The 13480-nt window shown below is 40.7% G+C and overlaps 1 protein-coding gene across 8 annotated transcripts in view; it reads right to left on the reverse strand.

Moving 5' to 3' along the window:
• LOC131971787 (cyclin-dependent kinase 17-like) overlaps positions 1-13480 on the reverse strand; it is a 47035-nt gene that overhangs the window by 10980 nt on the left and 22575 nt on the right. For all 8 annotated transcript variants that reach the window (XM_059333392.1, XM_059333390.1, XM_059333391.1 and 5 more), the window contains 3 exons: positions 10065-10198; positions 5515-5640; positions 2-58 (listed from right to left, as the gene is read on the reverse strand). In XM_059333392.1, the coding sequence (XP_059189375.1) occupies positions 2-58; positions 5515-5640; positions 10065-10198 (317 nt within the window). The remainder of the gene's footprint in view (position 1; positions 59-5514; positions 5641-10064; positions 10199-13480) is intronic.

Here is a 13480-nt window from a genome sequence, read left to right on the forward strand (position 1 = left end):
CCTCTCCAAGTTTGTCCAGTTTGATATAGGTCTCAAGTTTCCCAAAGCCGATTTCAGACTACAGAAGACAAAAAAAAAAAGACAGATGAGGAAGTTATCACTAAGCCAGTTTGCCTTTATTGTGGCTATTGATTGCCTGCCAGGCTAGGCCACTGCACCGTGTTTCAGCTAACTATCCCTGGAATCAAACCCTGCAGGCCACGGCTGTTAGTGCAGTCCCACTGCAGCTGACATTTGGCCTGCAACTGCAGGTGTGTGGGTCACCAGGCCTTGTTATTTTGTGTGTGTGTGTGTGTGTGTGTGTGTGTGTTAAATTAGCTTGGTTTCAACAACTTCTGTACGTTTTGTAATTGTTATTGCAACTTTCAGTTTCCAAACTGTAGTTTTATCCAACTGAATTCTCAGCTCATTGGCTTATTAATGTACAGCTGCAGAACTGAACGCTCAGCTGGGTTTCAGTTCAGTGAGCACTGATACGCAGTCATAACAATAACAATACACAGATTGATTAATAATCCCACATGATCGACCAAATTCTTAATGACCATTAATCGATCATTGATTAATTATTCCCACGTGTTACAGTACAGGAAGCTTAGCAGGTTTTTAATGTCATGGCTTTTTAAATTTAATGGCCGCCCATACTTATTTGAGCCAGAGTATACAGAAGAAGAGCCAGGTAGTATCCAGGTTGAAAAAGTTTCCCTTTAAATTTAGTCTGATCTCATTCTGACATTAATATTTCAGGTTCTGGTTGTCTAGATTATTCAGCACTATATACAAATATATATATTGCATTATATGTTCACACAAACACACTGTTTCTCATACTGCCATACATCATTTTAACAATAAACAATGGCAAAATGTGTTTGCTATCCCAACAAATTAATTAATGAAACATTTATGATGAACTATTTTTCATCCAAATCAATCCTAACTTCTATACTTTTAAGCCCAAAGCTGTGCATAACATATGCTAATACTGCTTTCCTTTGCCTTAGTAGGGCAGCAAAGTAAGGAAGAAAAGATTATGTTTGCCTAATCTAAAGAGTGCCTCCCCACTTTGTCTCTTCATACTAAAAAAATTGATATTATCTGTTGCACAGGTATTCTTTGGCCACAGGAAGTCAGTGTCACAAATACAATGAAATATGGCTCTTTCAGTCCAGATAACGCTAATAGTTATATTTACTTTGAAATATTTCTATAGATATCCTGCAGGCATACTGCAAATATGTGTGTGTGTCGATGGTAAATTCTGAATTAATCCTGAATACAGTTAATAAAGGTTCAGCTGCATAATGTATACGGCCCCCAGGTTTCGAGGTCATGAATTATAGATGGATTTAGCTATGTCAAGCTGTGATACCCACATGCCTGTCAATGTTTGTCCCCTGCCCTGTCACTATTCCCTCACTTATTTGTCTATCTCTGTCAGGGTCGTTCCAGCCATGTTTTATCTGTGTTCATCTCTGAACCTTCCCATCTCCCATCCCATCCTGATGCTAATATGAATGCCAGGCCAATGCTCGTCTCCGTGCATGTATGTGTGCGTATGAGGGGGAGGGTCTCCAGTGACCAAGTTAGCTGATGAAGCATGTGATCTCTTTAAAGGCATGTCTAAAAGCCAACATCAGAATGAGCTCGGACACACAAGATGACACACTTACACACTGAAACAAGTGTGTGTGTGTGTGTGTGTGTGTGTGTGTGTGTGTGTGTGTGTGTGTGTGCGTGTGCGTGTGTGTGTGCGTGGGTGAGCACAAATTGCAATTTGCATTTTTAATTCACCAGCATAATATCATTAAGTCTTACAATCAACATCTAGTTTTATATCTGGGCATTTGCCTTGCTTTAAAATAATAATAATGATAAATAAGACTCATAAAAATAACTCAGTAAAAAAAACATTTCTGTGCAAACTGTACATGCACATAATAGTATCTGCAGGGGTATTCACTGTATGTGTGTGACTGTGTGTGTTTGTGTGCAAGAGAATATTTGTGATGAGACACGCAGCCTATGCTCAAATGTAAACACACACACGCAGACACACAAACACACTGCTCCCATCTCTGTGTTTGTGACAGGCTGTCAGGAGCGGTTTCTGAGCTGTGCTGCTCTTTTGGCAGGGGAATCAGTCTCATGAGCAAAACACACACAGTGACACACAAACACATTCAGAAACATACAGAACACACACACATTATGGCCACCTTCCCCCCACATCAACCCCACTACAGAAATAAATCTGTGGTCTCTCTGAGCCTCTGGAACAAAGGAGGGTCCAGCTCTTACCTGCAGCCTACTCTCTGCTTACAGCATGCAACTGCACTCTCCGTCTATGTACCTTACACTCCTTTTAGTGTCCGTGTGCGCCTGCGTCTGCTTTCGATGGCAATGGGTTCATTTCATTCCCAACGCTCCAATGAGCTTACTCAGCAGAACTAGGTCAGACCAAGTTTTTTATGACAAAATTAAAGCAACATAAAACCAAACAAAATGCGTGTTCTGTCTGAGACTATACAGGAGCCGGAGAGACACACAGAGAGATGGACTGACAGCAGAAGTAAGATATGTCTACAGAAGTTTACAGATATGCTCTAATGTGCATTGAGAAGTACATCTATTATCTCCACCATGTTTGATTTTTAAATAGGGTTTCTCCTTGTAAGAAGGCTTGATGTGGAGAGAGAAGATGAGTCAAGAGTATTGAGTGGGAGTGGGAAAATGACAGCCCTTCTGCTAAGAAAAGAGATGGTAGGCAAGGGGAGGTGCAAAGAGGAGGCCTTTCATTAACATGATGTAGCAGTCCTCTGGGCTTCAATCAATCAACCAATAAACATGCTGCACTGTGTCATCTTTTTCATGTAATCTGCCAAAAGCCAAGACAGACCAGGTCCGACACAAAGGAGTGGACCGACACTCGAGCAAAGTTTTTTTAAAGTTTATATGACACAGTGACAGTGGCAAAATACATATCAGAGGTTTTCTAAGTCGGAGGCAAGCCTCCCCAGGAGGACTTAAAACTGCTTCAGGGGGATATTACATTAGTTATTACATTAATTAAGAAGATCACATGGAATATGTGTGTGTGTGATCTGGTTAAAGCGATTGCTCAAAGATGAAGTAGTTTGGGGAATTTAACCGATTTTCTGTTGGCTCAAATGTTGAGTGTCTATGGACTCAAATAACATCACATAGGCATCCAAGAATTCAGCGAAACTAAGCAGATATAATAAGGGTTGGGTGAGTGGGCATCTTTCTCCAAGATTTGTCTGAGATAAGGCCCACAGTCTTAGACTTTGAAAGCCCCCCGATATATTGTATGCTATAACAATAGCATAATACAACCAAGAGGATAGAGGGCACATAAAAGTGTGTCTTGCCTAATTGGACATTCAGTTTTACAGTCAAATTAAATACTCTGTCACTGCAGGGTTGAATAGGTTAGAAAAAAGTGAGCGTTGCATAATATGGTTAAGTATTATAGATAAAATGACATCTCTTTCCTCAGCGCCATGGAACACTGAATCTCATTGGACCTGTGTGAATAATTGATTATGAATGGGCAGCAGCCATGAGAGAAAACTGAGACCAACCAACTTCACTTACATTACATTGGAAGCAATTCAAAGATCAAAATACATGGTTTGGAATGTGAGCATGTGTAAGGGGACACCCGACTCATGGGCTATGTTACGGTAACAAATGACATGCACACTGATAGCCCTAAGCCCTTACACCAGTGTGCTCAGACACATATCGTCATTTTTTAGCTTGTACTGATTCATATAAAGTTTGACTGAGGAAGCACAAACACTGTTCTTAGCTACATGTATATTTGGGAAGACATTCATTTGCTGTTAGTCTGGTTTAGGTTTTGACCCATCAAAGTTCTTGTTTTTTCAGCTACAGGTGCTCAAACTGACCCAAGTATCAGTGTTAAACTCTATGACGAATGCACAGTAGTAGCTGACCTAATTAACTCCAAAGCTCCAGCTCCGGGCATGTCAAAAGTAGGCCTGAAACAAGTAAAAAAAAAAAAGTGTACTGCACAGTCAAAACCATATTTCTGCAAGGATGCATTAACCTTAACAAAGTAAACAACATTGGCTTTTCTAATAAAAACAACCTAGTTATGCTGTACTTCCTACCTACATGCCGCAGGCCCAGCAAGGTGACCGAGATAAAATCAAACCTTTCCTTTCCTTCTATTCAACTGAAATCTAAGAACAGACTGGTTTTCATTTCACCTCAGCTGCCATTTATCCTCTCGTACACTACGACTCCTCTTCACTGTATTTGTCCATCTTTTCAACATCTTTTTAAAATCACGTCTTGTTCTTTATTCCCTCCCTGCATCGTCCCCTCCCTCTTCCTTGCTCCCTGTCTCACTTCAAGGTGTCCCGGTGTGTAATCCCTGTCAGGATAGGAGCTGCAGCAGAGGAGTCTGACACTGCTGCTGAATTATTGATTGATCTATTACATCACATGCATACAACAACCCTTGAGATGCACAGAAGTGGACAGACGCAAGCATGTTAGAAAATGTCCGCCTTTAGTTCACATTGTAAAGACATAAACATCTCTTCAGTCTACCCCTTTCTTCTCACCCACACTTACACCATAAACCTATCTTCTTTCCTGCAAACCTCTCTTCAAAGATTCTTTCCTTTCATCTCTGTGAGACTCCTACAGAAAAGCTGCGTCATTAAATGGCTTCAAGCAGAGTGCTGGAGGCAGGGCACCGGCCCTGTTCAATAATTACAGCAAAAAGGGTTGATGGAGGGCAAATCCTCCATGCTTTCCCATAGTATACCGAGGCTTTTGCTAACCATGTTTAAAGTTAAATGTATCAGTGAAGCAGACTGAATTTAGTTTAAAATGAGTCGAAACTGAGAGCAGGGCACTCTGGGTTTATTCACTTGGGAAGTAAAGGAAACTTGAAACAAAAGAGTAATGTGGAATAAAGTGTGACCAAAATAAAAATCACATGAAAGAGCAGAAGTACCTCAGCACCAATACAAAGAAAGATGCTGCATATTCCTGAATATCTGCCTATTTCTACCCATCATCCCCCTCTCTATCCATCTAGTAGCAAACCCCTCCTCTCTCTCTCCCGCCCCCAGAATTCTTACCCATAATGCTCTTGGCCTGGATACATAATACAGAATTAATTCATAATTCATTCCCCTACTGAGCCATTGTAAGCACCATAGCATAACTCATAACAAAAGTGTTTGAATGAGTTTGTCTGTCTGTGTGTTTCCAGTGTGTGAGCGTGTCAGAGGGCAGAATGGCCTTAGTCAACCATTTTAGTCGCACATAATGGCATTGAAAGTTCATATTACTTTTGTTTCAGGACAATGCCGCAGCACACACACAGCCGTACAGATGCTAAGTAGCGACCGACACATCACCAAAGCAGCTGACTGAAGCTAGTTTCAGCTGCTTTGCACACACACATACACAGATGCAAATACACACAGAGACACAATGAGCACTGACCAATGAAGCGCGCCGTAGCCTGCGGCTCATGGGTTTGTCAAAGGGCGGGCTGTTCATGGCAAACTTCTCCAAGTAGCCCTCCGGTAGCCTGATGTCAGCTGGGAGAGACAGACGCTTGTTTATATCCTGAAACAGAGAGATTTAAGGAGAGAAGAGAGGTTAGAAATACAAATTACAAAAAAATAAAAAATATATCAATCATTATTTTTCTTAAATTGAAACTTGTAATCATGTGACAGGGATGAGAGAAAGTTTTCTAAACTAAAAAAAAAAAAACTTGGACTTGTTAGCGTGCACACTGGCATTTGTTTCAGAGTCAGTGGCAAAGTGGTTTGACTGTGGGGTCAAAAGTTCAGTTAACCTGTCAACACTACTAACGAAGCATCCCAAAATCTCTGAGCTGGGCCTCAATAAGTGACACACAAGTTCCCTAGTTCAAGGTAGCACACTCTAATACTTACTAATACATACTGTGATTAAGCTTTGTTTCTTTTATGTCACATTTTCGTTAGGCTGACATATAACTGCATAGTATCTTAATCACTCACACCAAAACCAGATGCCTGTCTGATACCTTTATATTAAATATGTTATTTGGCATATTTAAAATGTTTTGTAACATGTAATGTAATATTTTATTTAAATAAATAAATAAAGTGAAAGTGAAATTGTGTATAATTGGGTCATGAGTAAACATGACAAACCATCACATTACAGTCTTTTTAGTTATATTTGAGCATCTCAAGCAGACTCAACATTGACCAATGGATTAATGTATTAACCAACCATCATCAACCCCACACTCATGTGACATCATATGTCATATGGCTGTTTGACATTTCTTTGATGACTTTGCCTAAATTGATCACCGCCATCTGCTTTTGTACTATTTAAATGAACAGTTTTTTCCATCTGTCACTCTTGTCGATGAGTTTGACTGCAGCTCAATTACACACTATTAGTTTACAGGTGCCATCTGTTGTTGTGAATGACTGATGAATCATGATGTGAATGAAATGTATGTCTACTAAGGCTGAAATAAAAGGCCAGTACAAGGCCACTGCCTGAGGGGACTCCTTCCAGACACGTTCCTGGCAAGTTTCCGAATAATTTTTTGCAAAACATTGTTGGCAGAGTGAGAGGGCTGGCACGCTGCTATTCTCTAGCTCACAAACTCATCAGGAAACACCTGGAACCCAGTTTTATTATTATCAAACATGCTTAATATTTTCATCTCTTCTGCCTCGTGTATTTGACTTTTATTTGCGTGTGTGTACTGTTTTGCGTACTGTTTGCTTACGGTGACACCATTTTTTGCATGTCATTCTGAGTATTATAGTTAGGTCATTATATTTATTTTTGTCATTGACAGATTTTACCAGACATGTAGAGTAAATATTTCTGATCTAGTGACTCCAAATCAGTTGGAACAACTTTTCACTTCCCAGCCTTCAATACAATTTGTGCGATGCTACTTTCCCCACAATGCGCCGTCTCTATGTGTTATCCATGTAGGACATGTTCGCTGGCAAGGTGCCAATCACACGCTGTTTCCATGGCAGCGTTGGCTGATTGGCCCAGTCCCAACAGCCCCCCGGTATGTGTTCTCCATGTGAGTGTGTGAAAGGATATATGTGTTTACATCTGAGCGTAAGTGGGAGGGTAGAAAGTGTAGGTATGCCTTCAAGATGAAAGGTAAAAGGGTTTTACGCCTGTAATGGTTTTCTCTAAGTTAATTGGCTAACACAACAACACAGAGTTTTACATATAAGATGTCACCCTAAGGACAATGACACACAGCCCTGTTTTTTAACATACACACTGAAATTACACACTCACACAAACTGAAAACGTTAAGCAATGATCTACAGACTGCATAAGCAAAGTATGAAAAATGAACCACAGATGCAAGCACTAAGATGACCTACGGACTTTGGCCTGAGTAAAATTCACATTTCTAAGCTCCACTGATTTGTGTGAATCATAAAAAAGAAAAAAAACACGGAAAGCAAGCACTGCAACAACATATACGATGAGAACAACACACTAAAGCTGCACGTAACAACCGGAAAAATACAAATTTTCTTCAGCCTCTCTAACAATACACTTCATATTTCGTGCAAAAATTACCAAAACAAGCGTGACCTAGCCATACTCCTTTTCAAAAGGGCAACAATGGACAAAATGACACTCATGCCCTCTTATTTACTGGTTTAAACTGAATAAAGACCCACACAAAAACACACGTGACCCCATACTCACAATGCAGAACAGCTCTAGTAGCTCCCTCATTGTCCTCCTTAAACGTGTCTTTCTATACACTCACACACATGCGTTTTCCACGATGCATGTCTCTGACCTGCCACATGACTGCACACACACACTGACGGAGCGAGAGAGCAAGACAGAGAGAGAGAGAGAGAGAGAGAGAGAGAGAGAGAGAGAGAGACAGAGAGAGAGAGAGAGAGAGAGAGAGGTTGGCACTGTGGTAGTGTGCCATCAACATGCTCAGAGGAGGAGGAGGGAAAAAGAGGAGAAGGAGGGGGAAAGCAGGAGCAGAGAAGAGAGGAATGGACAGATTCCTGAGGGGAGAAAGGCAGATGGGGGGAAGGGGTGAACGGAGGGGGGTTAGCTGAGAGGAAACGTTGTTTTTTGGTTGTCTCCCACCGTCATTTTGTCCTCCATCCCTCTCCTCTCTCTTATCACCTCCTGCACCCTGTTCCACTGGATCTCCTCTTTCTTTGTCATAACAATAATTATTCCTACTTCCGTAATTACTCTCTCGCCCCTGCATTTCCTTCTCCTTCACTGCCCCCCTCCTCTCTTTCTCTCTCTCTCTCTGGTAAAAATGGTCTAAATTAGTCCCTTCCACTGTTCACAGCAGTCAGAGGCAGCAGCCTGTGTGTCCAGAGGCATTTCCCGTAATACTGCTGCACTCATCACTCTGCAACTCCTTCAAACAGACACGCACATACACACGCACACTCTGGCAGAGACTTGAGCACATACTCAGGGATGTGGCAACAAATAGCAACATTACCTCTCCGCAGATAGACAGACAGGTACATTCACATAGACAGGTGAGTAGCTGTTTGTTAAAGCTTGTCCCAAAAAAAACCAGGTGTGCAACAAAAATCGTTTAGTATTGACTATATACAGTAACACACCACAAGATGTATTACTGGATTCAAATAATCCCACAACACAAAAAGGTAGAAAATCGATGATTGCAAAATCAATGGTTACTAACTGAGAGCTAACTACCATGCATTGTGCAAACAGATAAACAATAGGAAAATGGAGATGGCTTTAAAACCTGGCAAACAGAAATTATGTTTTTTTTTTTAAATTAATTAATATTTTTTTGGAAAGATTCAATCACAATGTCTCTCTCAACTCTGCAGCCTTTGACAAGATGTGGAAACCATTTTTTCTTACCCATCGAGAATGACCTCATTAAGTATATGTGTTGGCTTATGTGATGCACTTATAAAAATGTATTGTAATGTACCCTATTAGAGCAGGTTGATCCATGCCCCCCCCCCCCCCCCTTTATTTTATTTTAATTTATAATTATATCATATTTTTAATTATCTATTTTTATTCCTCTCTTTTCTTTTTTCTCTGCTTGCATCTGTTATTCCTTCTTGTAGAAAAATGTAAACGGCTGCCAGATAAAAAAGGAATGAGCTGAGAGTCAGAATGATATCTGATATAGCCCAACTGATACTGGCTGATAGAGGTCGATACTGATATCAATATTTGAGTATTTCCCATACACTGATGTATTTGTGGCAGCCTATATCAGCAATATCAACATTGACCGTCACTGAATTTCCGGTGAAAAATTTTGTTAAAGTCTCTCTCTCTCTCTCTCTCTCTCTCTCTCTCTCTCGCTCTCTCTCTCTCTTGCTCTCTCTCTCGTGATTCTAGCAGATGTGCCATAGTATAGTATCAGATCCTTTAGATTTTTTGTTTATTGTGGACAAGATACATACTAAACAGGACATCTCACATTGTAAAAATCAACTTGTCAGCACTCTCTGGTGGACAAACTATCATTTATTGTTGTCGCCCAACATACAGTCATGGAAAAAATGATTACACCACCCTTGTTTTCTTCAATTTCTTGTTCATTTTAATGCCTAGTACAACTAAAGGTACATTTGTTTAGACCAAATATAATGAAAACAACAAAAATAGCTCATAAGAGTTTAATTTAAGAGCTGATATCTAGACATTTAACATGGTTTCCTTGATAGTAACCAAAATCATTATCAAGAGAACCATGGAAAATGGCTAGATATCAGCTCTTACATAAAATGAACAAGAAACTTCATAAAAAGTGTGGTCTAATCATTTTTTCCATGACTGTATTTATTAATGCTGCTAATCTGCAGTACGTTTAAATCAGCTCTACAATCTAACACACTGCATAATTTGCATACAATTTCATATATTGTGCGAAGTGAATACTGAATAGTTAGGGAGTGAATGTTTGGAGACAGAGCCAAGGTTTAATGTGTGAGATGTGTCTCTGCTTCCCATACCTCATTGGAGATGCGCCGATGGTGGTTGTTCCTCATGCGGACCCTGACTGGACTCTGGACCTCATCTGAAGACGTCCCAGATGCCTGGTCGCTCTCCCCATCTGAACCCATCTTTACATTCTCATGTACGATACCTACAAAACACAGAGGCATAAACAGACTGTTTTTGTCAGGAACTGAAGTTTTATTCAACTCAGGTTTGCTTTTTTTTTGTTTTGTTTTATGGCACTACGCCTCGTTCGCTCTCCTCTCCTCCTGTCTACCCATCAGAGGACACAACCTTTTGTCTTTCTTAGATTGCATTCACCGGTATGAGAAAGCCATAGTAGAGTCCCGGTCCTGAGATGATGGATTGTACCACCAGGTATGCAGGGGTGTCAGCCGAGTGTGTATTAAATGGCATTGGTCGGATGAGGAGGTCTCAGAGATCGATATCACCCTGCATGCAATGAGAGCTTTTCCCATCTCTGCCTGCCAGCCCCCACACCTCCTTCCCCCCCAGACTCCATCTGATTAATGAGTCACGGTGCAGCAGACAGGACTACTTCCATCAATGGTGTGTGTGAGTAAATGTGGGGGGAAGGGTCCCTCTTTGGGTTTCAGTGTATGGTGCTTGATAGCTCTCGAGTCTGGGTCACGTACAGCACATACAGTATGTGTGTGCATCTGTGTTTGTCTTGTGTTTGGCAGAAGAAACTGCTTCATGAAAGGAACTGTCAGATGGTAAAGTTCAATCCTAACGCTTACCATACCATCATCTACTGTTTACATTTTAAACAGCCACCAAAGGCAGGAGAGTGACTGATAGGGGGAAGATTAGGGGATCGGGTGGAGGATGATTTCAGTGCAAAGAAGATGAGTCTCTTGAGTGAGGTTGAAACGTCAGATGCGAGATAGAGCAATTGAGAGCCAGATAGGTAAAGCAATTTATTATTGTGCACTTTCTGTCAACTGAGCAGCAGGGCAACCCACCTGAGGCTGATTCTGGGTCATTTGTGTAGATCTCCTTCATGTAGTCAAGGTTAGGATTTGAAAAAGGCAAGCGGATTGACAGATTCAGCCTCAGGGTTAAAGAATGGAAAAGATGGAATATTGGCTCAATAAGCTGTGTATCAACAAAATGAAGCTCAGTAGCTTTTCAATACAGCGCTCTTTTTATTAACCTGCAAGATGGATTCCTCATAGTTCTGCAATGTAGAAAACAAGATATACTATGCAGTTATGGAGCCACAAAGTGTTCAATATTAAAGGGGACAGGTTCATACTTTGACTTTGAGTTTCTACAACAAAACATGTTCACATGTTTGATATTAAAAGACACATTGTTTTTCTCATACTGTGTGTCTTAATGTACCTGGATTTACCCTCTATTTACCCTCTGTCCAATTCAGAAATAACCCAATTTGCTCTGATATGTCAGTGTTGCCTGGTCTTTCCCATCTGTCATCTCAGTGTCTTTCCACTGTGATTGCAGCTGGTTAATGACTGTAACAGAGGTGAATAAACTGAATAAAGAGAATTAGAAACCCGTGTTTCTACAATGCTGTTCGGCAGGCTCAGCTTGTTTCTCTAATAACTCAAGATCCATTCGTCTGATAACTTAAATCCTTCATCTGGTTAAAATATAGTTTAAAAAAACAACGAAGGACATGAATCATGTCCTTGATTAAACTGAGAGATTTCTGTTGGTTTGAACATTGTTGTTGGGTTTGGGATAATGTACATATTATAATTTAAATATATAAATAAGTAACTATAAAATAAATAATCACAGGAATAAATAAATTCTTATAATTTCATGTCACTTTTCTTGACAGTAGTGAAGACACAGTCCTCTCACCTTTCAGCCAATCACATGCCCCCTGCCTCTTAAGCTTTCAAACAGTCAAACTACCTGTGCGAACCCCAGCTGCTAATATCAGCCTACATCTGTCCATCGGTCTAGCTATCTGTTGACAAAGGCAGCATATGCTCATTAGCAAAACGCAAGCCTGATGTACTGCCTGTGGCCTCGAAAGCCAGACACAAGAACACAGAGCATGCATACAGAGCAGCTCGGTAAGAAAACTGAGCAGTCAGTAGTCATATCAGGAATCAGCCCTGATGGTGAAACATTAAACTCAATGTAACTGACACCAGAGTGAGGGGAAATTGATCCAGGATATCTACATACTGACAGACGCGCACACATGACCACACGTTCACGACGAGTGAGTATCCACTACTGCTATTATGTCACGGGTCTGTCTCACTTTCGGAGAGGTCCTGATCTTGTCTGTTTGCGTAAACAGTCAAGGAGATGCGGGTTGATCAGACAAGGTGAGGAAAATTCCACCACCGGGGCCCTTGAAACAATATAATGTGTGTTAACACATACAGTACATAGATTTGTTTCTCATATTCCAGCTTTCACTTTCTCTCCCCAAAAGAACGCACACAAGTACACTCATGCCTACTTCTTAATCACACGGGATGTTCCTTTTCCAGTGTCCTGCAGGTTCTTTCTGCTCCATTTCCAAAGCAGACTAACAGCAGACAGTAAATGTCATGAGCTACCACTGCCTCCCTGTGTGGAGCCAGGCTGGCCTAGTTAGGGTTGCTGACTCCCTGCTAGCACGTCTGGAAGAGTGAGCTGGCTGCTTTTAGGACTATTCTTGCCTCACCCAACTCTGCATGTACTCCACTTAGCTGGAAGTCCATCTCCGGCACATGTTGGCAGTGCCTCAGAAAATGATTGAAAAGCCAGGGGAAAAAGGATGTTAGAAGAAGTGAAGTAAATGCAAGATTCGCTTCAAGTGTCCTTCAAAGAGGAATAGAAATCTTGGGAATGTTTTTTCATAAGTCATCGAGTTCAGTGGGTGTTTCAAGGGCACACTGCTAGAACTGTCTCCATCCCATGCATTATCCACTATTATAACTATGCTTTGCACTAAATCATTTTACTTCTTAAGATAGGAGGTTGTGAAAACAGTTTTTAAATACAGGACAGCTTACTGTGTGAATCTGGCATGCATGAATCCAGATACTGCAGCCATTGTGCTGACAAGCAAGTGGATAAAAAATTCAAAAGATAAACTTGAAGGACTCTTCATGAGGTCCCTACAGAAACCAACACACACTGCCCTGGGCCAACCCACTTTAAATCTTTAAACCAGCCACATAAAGAAAATGTTTGAAATTAATAAATTATTATTTAAATGATTTTGAAAGTTGTAGTATCAGCAGATTCTGAGAGAAAGCTACTTTACATAAATTCATGTCTTTGTGTGTAATGAAACCTGGGGACAAACGTTTGATCTTAATTTCATGTCTCACAGAGTGATCAGCATAGAGACTTATCACATGTGTTAATATACTGAGCATACAACTATTCTATAGGCCTTTATATGGCAAAAGAATGAAGTTAAATGTACCAC

The sequence above is a fragment of the Centropristis striata genome, chromosome 5, assembly GCF_030273125.1.
Source record: "Centropristis striata isolate RG_2023a ecotype Rhode Island chromosome 5, C.striata_1.0, whole genome shotgun sequence".
Classification (NCBI taxonomy): Eukaryota; Metazoa; Chordata; class Actinopteri; order Perciformes; family Serranidae; genus Centropristis; species Centropristis striata.